At 37.9% G+C, this 10,099-nt stretch overlaps 1 protein-coding gene across 1 annotated transcript in view; it reads right to left on the bottom strand.

The window, feature by feature from the left end:
• The window catches only part of parp14rs1 (poly(ADP-ribose) polymerase family member 14-related sequence 1), a gene marked incomplete at its 5' end in the record, with an annotated part of 13,487 nt that extends 4,603 nt beyond the window's left edge, over nt 1-8,884 (bottom strand). Inside the window, 10 exon segments of the mRNA XM_024286995.2 lie at nt 1,136-1,312; nt 1,491-1,553; nt 1,690-1,836; nt 2,016-2,094; nt 2,789-3,010; nt 3,102-3,332; nt 3,411-5,653; nt 7,404-7,628; nt 7,728-7,973; nt 8,854-8,884. Coding sequence (XP_024142763.1) covers nt 1,136-1,312; nt 1,491-1,553; nt 1,690-1,836; nt 2,016-2,094; nt 2,789-3,010; nt 3,102-3,332; nt 3,411-5,653; nt 7,404-7,628; nt 7,728-7,973; nt 8,854-8,884 — 3,664 coding nt within the window.
• Between the last annotated feature and the right edge of the window lie 1,215 nt (nt 8,885-10,099).

The following is a 10,099-nucleotide window of genomic DNA, read 5'->3' as shown; positions in this document are numbered from 1 at the left end:
AACAAGCCAATGAGAGCGGAAGGGTTACGGGGAGTCCAGGTGTGTCTTGCAGTTTCAACTGGTTAAACTTCCAGGGCGCGATCAATGACCGCCTGTTTTGCACGTACAGACTGGACTTCTCGTGTGAACATCAGAATTCTAGATGGCCACTTTCCACCCGTAAGGGCAGTTGGGACTAATGCTAAAGTAAAAGACAAATAACTATCATGGTCATGAAAAATCTTCAAACTGTTAAAAGTATTGAATTGAGTTGGTAGACCAATTAGTATTTTCTTGTGTACTGTTAAAAGATAAGTACGTAAATAAATAAATAAGAACTGGACAAAAATGATGGTCCCAGTGGAAAAGAGAGATAATAATTTGAAAACAACTATATTTAGTGACTTTCTAAACCCAACAAACACAGAGATTTTTGGTGTGTAGAGACAAATTTGAAAGCACTGCCTATTTTGGTTCCTGTGAGGCTCCACCCACCCCAAAGCAGTGTCTGTAGTCAGTCTGACAGTCAGCTCCCCCAGAGGCTGGAATGGAATGGAGGGAGATATATACTCTGCCACATCAGAGATGGATAAAACCAATGGTAACCAAAGAGCTCAGAACAACTTCCAAAGAAAAGGAAAGGTAATTTTAAGGTCATTGGTCCATCTGTGTGAATTCACACCATAGAAGAAACCACAGTTTGGACAGACAAAACTTGAGCTTTTTGATAATATCTGTGTTCACAGACAAAATTCCTTTCCATTCCAACAACAGAAGACTGTATTTGCTTTGATACATGAAAGAGATTGGATCGTGGTCTGAGGGCTGCATCTGGCACAGATACCAATACAATTGCCAGTACAATGAAATTGCACATCTATGAAGACTTTCTGGAACAAAATATGGTGCTTGGCATCAGAGGGTTTGGTATCAGTCGCAGTCCATGGGTCTACCAACAGGTTTATGAAATAAAGGTCCCTGCTAAAAAGGGCTAAGAGTCAAAGATTCAAGAGTCCCGATCAAAACCCTTTGGAACATCTACATAAAGGAGCTGAAACATGGCATTTGGAGAAGACACCCTTCAATCCTTACTTCAATGGGCACTGTGTTTCATCAACCAAGGGGTGGAGGGAAGGATTTCATAATTTGTTCTCACCTGTGCCAATGGCTGGAAATGAGACAGAGGTGAAGGACTGTTTCACACATATTTCCAGAGCATCCTTTACAACCTTCCGGATTTTTACAGGGTCTGTCTGTCCAGCCAGATGGAGGATCTTCTTACATTTAAGGTTACCAGGTTGTGTCAGTATCATGCCGGAATTTGGCTGGGCACCTACAGGAAAAGATAGTAGCTTTAACAACCTTTGAACCATACCAAGCTATAAAGTATGGGTGTTGAGAGCGCCCTTCCCGTCTAGGTAATCATGTGCAAAGGCTGCAGATGCAGTTAATGATCAGCTCAAAATCCCCATAATCACCAGAGGTTACAGTTTTCCAAATTGTGATCTTACCACTGGTTTGGCACTCTTGCTCAACAGCCGGACCGGCTGCATCCAGAATGGCCTTGGATACTCCTAAGAAAAGACGTCAATAAATAACTTTTTTAGAATTTATAAACATCAGGAATCAATGAAACTTCTGAAAATGAAGAGATGTATTTTATATAATAAAAACATTATGAAAATCCTCCCCTTTTTGCTTTATATTTACCTGATTTGAGAGTAAAATTTTCATCCGAGGAATTAACAATGATGTCTGTTGTCTCTTTGGTTATATCTCCAGTTACTACTTGGATAGTCACATTTCCCAATGTAGTTTCATGCTTCCCAGTACTGGAGGTAACTTTTGAGAAGGGCCCTGGTGGTAAAAAATCAAAAATAATAAACTGGCAATAAATACAACATGTTACGTAAAACTTTATGTAAATTCCTCTTTTTAAGTCTATTTTTCGTTACGATTTACTGAACCCTTTTTGAATAAGCAGTATTAGCACAGTACTTCCTTAGTTGGAGAAGATTAGTACAGGTTGTTGTTACCTGTTGCTTGAGAGGAACTTTTAGGATTTGAACCAACGGAAGCATTGGGGAACTTCTTTATAAACTCCGTGGTAAATTCCTGTTAACAAGTATTGAAAAAAGTTAACCATATAAAGTCATCAGATCTGTTGACATCTATTGGACAAATGTACAGTATGTAGGGTTCCCTTGCAGGTCAAAAGAGATTCTAACGCACGTCATGCCTATAATTCTACAATAGTGGACTTGAACCAATGTTATTAACAGAGAAGGAGCATTTCAGTTGATCTATCCAGCTTTTGGCATTTTACAGATACCTTTTTTACTCCTAAGCTCTATTGTCTTTGGGTGTGTAAATTGCTGTTGCTTGAAGGAAGACGCTGTGATGACTAGTCAAACTAGTCTGTGATTTGCACCACAACAAAGAGGAAATAATTCTTTAAAAACATTTCCTGTTGGCTCTTTACGGTATATATATGATCTCTTGGTTTTCTAGGACTGTGACACATTCAGTACTGTTGTAGTTTAAAGTAAACCTCAATGTATATTCTTACAAAAAATAGAACCAGAAACTTTAAATATCTAAACTTTTTTTATTAGTAGTCACTACAGCCCATGTATAAAAAATGAAAGTAAACCAACAATAAAAGTAATTAGTTAGAACAGCTATAAAAGGAGAAATCTTAAAAAAAAGGGTTTAAGTGTTTGGTATATGGTCAAATAATTGCTGTAAGCTGGTATGAAATGATTCCAACTGGTGTGCAGATATTCTAAGGTTGGTTCTCTTTCCTCACCTGGATTGTTGGTGCATCTCCAGAGTAAAGAACTATTTCAACCCTCTTCAGGTGTTTGGGTTGTACCTGACTGCTGAACTCTAAAATTTTATCCAGCATCATGGAGGCTACAAGGGTTTTTGGAAAACCCAAGTTTCCGGTGCCAATGGCTGGCATCGAAATGGAAGCCAAATTACCATTTTCTGCCTTTTCCAGGCAATTCTTGAATATTCCACTCAACGCCTAAAAAATAGGTAAGGATAAAATTTTTTCAAGGTAATTCAAATGTTTTTATTTATTTTTTAAATATATGCACAATATATCAGTGGTTTACCTGTTCAGCAGGCCCTTGACCGTTGTCCCACTTAGTGGCAACAGCGTGAAACACTTTCTTGCTCTTCAGATTGCAGCCATCAGTAATAATGACCTCGCCTTCAATTCCAGCAGCTTTCTGAGCCGTCACAAGCTGCTGAAGTTTGGGCCCCGCCGCCTTCAGAATGGCATTTGAAACTGCGCCTCTATTCAGCGCAAGATCCGAGAACACTGTGTTGACCGTCACCTCTGTCTAAAATGGGGGTAAAAATCAGCATAATAAACTTGAGAAGTCTCCGAAAAAATACAAACAGAAAAACAAAGGAATTACCTTTGAAGCTTCTATGTTTCCCTTTTTAAGAATGATGCGTAGGCCTTCTTTAGTTTTCACTTCGCACAGGAAGGGATCAGAGGTAGGAGACTTCTTCTTTACGTCTTTTGGAGGAATGGCTTGTTGGGAATGACTGACTCCATGATTGCCAAACACCTGCTTGACTGCGTTTTCAAAAGCCTGAACGACACTATCATCACTGTCTACCAAATGGATCTTCCTCAAGCGGTTATCGTCATAGCATTCATCACAGTATTCCCTTACTGCTGTGACAATGGAAAGTGTACACTGATCAAGGGGGAAACTAAGGTTTTTGCTAATGGCCGGAAGAGCCACAGAAGCAAAACCGTTATCTGCAGCAAGATCTAAACTTTCTTTAACGGCTTTCTTCAGCAGAGCCACAGACTTTTGGGCTTTAGTTGTCTCAAACACCGGTCCCACTGCATGGATGACTTTCTTGCATTGCAGTTGCCCTCCAGCACCAGTTATAACTGAGTCACCAGGTTTCAGTGTCTCTTTTGAGACAATTTGTTCACATTCATCTTGGAACTGAGGACCAGCAGCTCTCAAAATTGCTTTCGCGAGACCTCCATCGGGTTTTAGGCTTGAGTTAGCAGCACTAACAATTGCATCGACTGGGTAACTGCACATATCTGCCTTAAAAACAGCTATTTCTACTCCATCTTGAGTTGGAATTTGGTAAACAGGTTTTGGCACTTGTCTAGGAACTAAACCATCTTTTGCGCCAGCTGTCTCATCAACCAGCTGAACCAAGCAACCAGTGTCAGTCTTGATCGAGGAGAGATACATGTTTTCTTTCTGCTGGAAGAACTTTTTCCCCCCAGGTTTGTTGACTAATAAACGATCAAAAACTACAGATGACACAATTGGTTCAATCAAAGTTCTAGCTTCTTCCACGGCAGCTCTGGAACCACTTAGGTGGATGGTGTTATTTTTGAATGACAAGTCCACTTGCTTTTGTAAATCTGTTATCCAGGGCATATCAGGACTTTTGAGGTACTTTATAATGATATTTGCGGGGACTTCAACAGTTTCATCAACACAAGCATTCTGAATTAAAAACTCTTCTAATGTGCAACTGACTTTTTCCACCTCATCTTTAAGACCGCACACCACTACTTGGTGGTTGGCTGTCTGGATTTGAATCCTGTTACTTGAACTGTTGTTTTCATCCTCCATCTTCCTGACCAAATCTTTCCACTCTGCCATTTTTAGGACATCTGCATCTTCAACATCTATGTGCTTAGTTGTCAACAATTGCTTCAGATGCTCTTGAGCATCCATCAGATCTGCTTCTGAAGCGGCGACAAGCTGCACCCTCTTTGCACTGATTTCCAAAGCTGCATTTATGTCGAAGGCATTGAGGAGAGAATTTGTCAGTTCCACTTCTTCTCCACCTTTCAACAAATTAAGTACAGACTCCTCCATGTCTAAACTCTGTCTATTCAACGAAAAATTTGAGTCGTTTATGGTTTTGGTAGCGGCGAAAATCTCGTCGACAAGGCCAGTAACTTTCAAAGTTGCTTTTTCTTTGCTGTAGGACATCTGGAGCTCGGGGTACACAGACAAAAGCTTATCTTGAAAACCATCCTGAGACAGGATATGATAGATTGTAGGCGGGACTTTCACCTCTTGGGTTTTGCTTAATTTCTGCCTCTCCACCATTTGTGAAGTTTTATCAATGACTTCCTGAATTGGTTTCTCTAGTGCGTTTACATCATCCACAAGACCAGCCACAGATATAACACCCTGAGCTTTATCAGGCACCAAAACAACCTCTTTAGGCACCTTCAGAAGAGTCTGTCGAATTACCCTCTCAGACTCCTCCACAGCCTCTGGCTTTAGCTGGAATGTTTTGGATTTAAACTTAGACATATTTTCTGCAAAGGCAGACTTTACTGTATTAGTCCAGTCTCTGGTCAATGTTTTGAAATCCTTTTGCTTCAGCAACAGGCCCTTGGGTCCTAAGCACACAGCAGACTGCTCAAGGCCCACATTGCAAAAATGTTTCTCCAAGTCACTGCGAATGGATTCCAGTGCAGCTGGATTCTGTTTCAGGTATGTAAAGACAGCATTCTCTAAGGGCTCAGAAATGGCTGCAGGAAGTTTTGACATTTTCTTATCTTTTCCATAGAGAGCTACTCCCAAAGACTCAAAAAATTGATAGACTTTGATCTCCTTATTTCTGATGTTGTGCTTTTCCTTGAGGACATCCTTGACACCTTAAAAACAAAGTTTGGGTCATTTAAGCTATATTCGTAACAATGGTGTCTAATTGTAGGTACAACTACAGTAAGGCAAAAAAGTCAGCCACCAGTTGTGCAAGTTGTCCCATTCAAAAAGATGAGAGGACTGTAATTTTCACTGCTGAGTATACCTAATTACGAGAGGTAGAATGGAGGGAAAGAATCTAGGAAATCACATCAAATGCTTTTTAATTAAATGACTAATAAATTCCTTGGTTTAATAAGTACTTGGTCACAAACAAGCAAGATATCTAGTTCTCACTGATCTGTAAGCTCTTCTTTAATCCTTGTGCTGTCTTGTGGGGTCCAGATGACCCCACTCCCAACGTTAATGTGCCTTGGATGGCACAGTTTGAAAGACGCTTTTCCAGAACTTCCAACAGTCAAACTCCAAACTCCACTATGCCCAAGACCAAAGAGTTGTCAAAGGACACCAGAAATACTTTCGTAGATTGTTAGCACCAGGCTAAGAGAATAATAATCATAATAATGGGATGGATTTTTCTGTGCATTTCCTGACGCTCAGAGTGCTTACAGTTTGTATCTGATTCATTCACTCCTCATTCATACTTGGTGATGGTAAGCTACTCATGTAGGCACAGCTCCCGCCTCTTATGATTGAATCGGTAATAGGCAAGCAGCTTGGTGTGAAATCAACCATGAGGGCAATTATTAGAAAATTAAAGACACACAAAGACTACTGATGATGTCTCTCAACTTGGGGCTTCACACAAGATCTCCATGAGGTCAAAAAGATCTCAAGAACAGTGAGTAGAAACCCCAGAACCACACAGAGGGACCTAGTGAATGACCAGCAGAGAGTTGATGCCAAAGTAACAAAGACTAATATTAGTAACACTACTCTACCAAGGTTTCATTTCATGCAGTGCAAAGCACATTTCCCTGCTGAAGCAAGTCCATGTTAAGGCCCATCTGAAGTTTGCTAGAGAGCATTTTCATGACCCAGATGAGGATTAGGAGAATTTCTTGTGGTCAGATGAAACCGAAAATAGAGCATTTAGGTAACATTTCCACTTGTCATGTTTGGAGGAGAAAGAATGGTGTGTTGCTTCCAACCAACACTATATTTACTATGTAGTATGCTAGTGAAAACATCACTTTTTGGGGCAATTTTTCTGAAGGATGACTCACAGTGAAGCACAAATAGGGCCATGTGGGGTGATATTTTGAGAGAAAACTTCCTTCCATCAATGAGAATGCCAAGGAAGAAATGTCAATGAATTTTCAAGCGTGGGAATGATCCTACTACACACATTGTTCAGATTATGGAAAATCATTTTAAGATCCTGGAGTGGCCAAGCCAGTCTCCAGATTTCAGTGGAAGGAAAAAGTCCTTGTTGCCCAGCAACAACCCCAAACGCCACTGTTCTAGAAGAGATCTGTGTGAAGGAATTGGCCAAAATATCGGAAACCTTGTGTGATGAAGATATACAAGAACTTTGACATTGCCAACAAAGGGTATATAACAAGATAACAAGATGAACTTCTGTTAGTGACCAAATACTTTAATTTTAATTTAAAAATCAGACATAAGGATTTTCTGGATTTTCTCTCTCGTTGAAGTGCCTCTATGATGAAAATCAGGTCTTTCTCATCTTTTTAAGTGGGATAACTTGAAACATTGGTGACTGACTAAATACTTTTTGCCTCACTGTATATAAAAACAATGAAAAGATCACGAACAAGCATAGATCAACAGAAATACCTTTGGGGTCTGTAAACGTAATGACAGCAGAGTTTTCCTCTTCATTAAGCAAAACATCTTCCACAACTCTACCTTTGGTTTCAAAGTAAAGTTGGAGTACGTCTGCATTAAAGTTGTGTTCATTGTCAACAACGACTTGCTTTGTTGGCTCAAGAGACCGGACGATTAATCCCTTCTTGGTGAACATCCGGTTTCGAGGGCAGGCTTTGATAAAGTTGGCGTTTTCTGAAAAAGAATGAAAAATATTCAGCACTTTCTTAGTAAGTAAGACTTTTGACGTGTTTTTTTTAATCTACTTTTACAGTGTATGCATACACTAAGTACCTGCTCCTGTCTGAAAAGTCACAACAGCTGAGGAAATTTCTGGAATCATTTCCAAACTGAACTTCTGAGATGATGAGCCGAGACCCTTCAAAACATTTTCCACCAACATTTCCAAGAATTCTTGGCTGGTCTCTTCTGGAACGTTCTCTAAAACCACTGATGTGGAACTCAGCTCTTCTTCTGCTGAGTCAGGGGAAGGGCTGCCCTCATCTGGAAGTTCCTGTTCACGAATCTCTGGTTCTTTAGCTGTTTAGAAGAAAATGAAACAATGTTTAAAATGGCGACCCAATACAAAAAATTATTGATTTTTGAAGACCAAATACTAAAACACTACCACTCATTCATTGGTTTGCATTTTAGTCTATAAGCTGATGCAGTACACACTTTGTTGTTGTTGTTCTTTCTTCTAGAATATTTCTGTAAATTGACACAAACTTTCACCTCATTTTAGGGACGTGAATTTTTTTTGCAGCTACATTCAAAAGGCCAATACAGCAAATGGTTGATTTAAGCAAATTATGAATAAAACTGACTTTCACTTATAATGAACTTTTTTGTTTTAAGTATTACATTTGTCATTTAATTTATAAAAAGCTCCCTCTTGTTCAGTTTGAATCACTACTGCAGTTATGTCAAAACAGGTCTTTATAGCAGAAAAAATGGCTTTAGATTAGAAATTTGACCAATACATCATTCAGATGGTGATGAATCAAAAATCAAATGAACAACAAATACTTTATTTTTTTGTTGTTGTTTGACAATAAAACATTTTTGTTTGAAGTGTTGAAATGAAAAAGGACTACAGCAAATCTTCAGTCATGGATTTTCTTTTCTCCCCCCAAAAGTTATACATTTTCTACATCAATATTTTTTAAAGTAAAAAGATAAAACATGTTCCAACAAAGCAATCTTTAGTATAAAACTTTTATAACCTTTTTTTCATGTCTGTTAGGAAACAATCTTTATAACAACTGTTGTTTAATGACTGACAATGACAACACAAAGTTATTTCTTGATTATGGAGTAAGACATGCAGGTGAACTATAAACAAGTTTTAAGGTGGTATTGGTATTTACACATACACTTTCAAAAGTAAATTTAAAAAATGTTATCATTTGATACTTACATTTCTGTTTCTCTTCAGGAGGTGCTTTTTTCTTTATGAAATGAAAAAAAAGGTTTTAGTCATTTTTTTAATCTATAAAATATGGAAGCACATTGCATTCAACTAAAAAAAGGTGATTGTCATTTTAATTTTTGTGTTTAAAAAAAAAGAGCCAAAAATTGTAGCCAAAACAGAAAAAAATTGAGTCAAAAACTGAGAATATATATATATATATATATATATATATATATATATATATATATATATATGCATAAAAAAAACAAGACAAAAAATATCTACAAAAATAGAAAAAAAATAATATTTTGGAAAAACAAAAAATATATATAAAAAATAAGTTAAACAAATATATAGAAAAAACACAAAAAAATAAAATAATTAAAATATATATTAGAAAACACACATTTTTTTAATCAAAAATCATTTATTAATATCATGAAAAACAGACTGCGTGCCATAAAGTTGATCACATTCACAATCTAAGCGTCCACCTGCTCACACACAAACTTTGCTGTTTTGTGTCTAATGTTGTTGTTGGGACTGACTCACAAAAAAACAGTTCATATTGGTCAATATTTAATACTTCTCCAATGTTTTGCTCAATGTTTGAAGATAAAGTAAGTAGGAAGAACAAAACATACTGGCGATATTGTGCCGAGCACTGAACCAACAGACACATCATGTCTATGACACGGACACATTGGGGCTTTTTCACTTTACTTGAAGGTTATCTTATAATCTTTATGAGCGGATCAGGTTGGTGCACGGCCTGTTTGTAGTTCTCTACTTTTGTAGTTCTTAAAAATAGCATCTTAGAACAAAAATCACGAGAATTTTTTTTAATAAATAAAAACGTTTAAAAAATATTGTTCTTTTTTATTGAATCCAATACGCCTCCATAATAAAACCTTAATATTCTCAATCTTTTATCAGTAGACTATATATATTTTCTTTTATCAGCTAATAAAGCCAAACCTTTATTTGTGTAGCACCTGTCGTGCTGAGATGAATCAAAGCACCTTATTGCACATGAACAACAGTACCACGGTAAGATTAAAGAAAATTGGCAACAAGTGTTGAAGGAAATAAAACTAAATCTGAAATTGAAAGTGTCAATAAAAAAACCATTGGGCGAAAAAATTGCGTGTGGTCGACTCCTGATCGGAAGCGAGCGGGTTCGAGTCCCGCCTTGCCCGGCCATGTGTCGAAGTGTCCTTGGGCAAGACGCTGAACCCCAAATTGCCTCTGG

The sequence above is a fragment of the Oryzias melastigma genome, linkage group LG21, assembly GCF_002922805.2.
Source record: "Oryzias melastigma strain HK-1 linkage group LG21, ASM292280v2, whole genome shotgun sequence".
NCBI lineage: Eukaryota > Metazoa > Chordata > Actinopteri > Beloniformes > Adrianichthyidae > Oryzias > Oryzias melastigma.
This window is presented reverse-complemented; position numbering and strand designations above follow the sequence as displayed.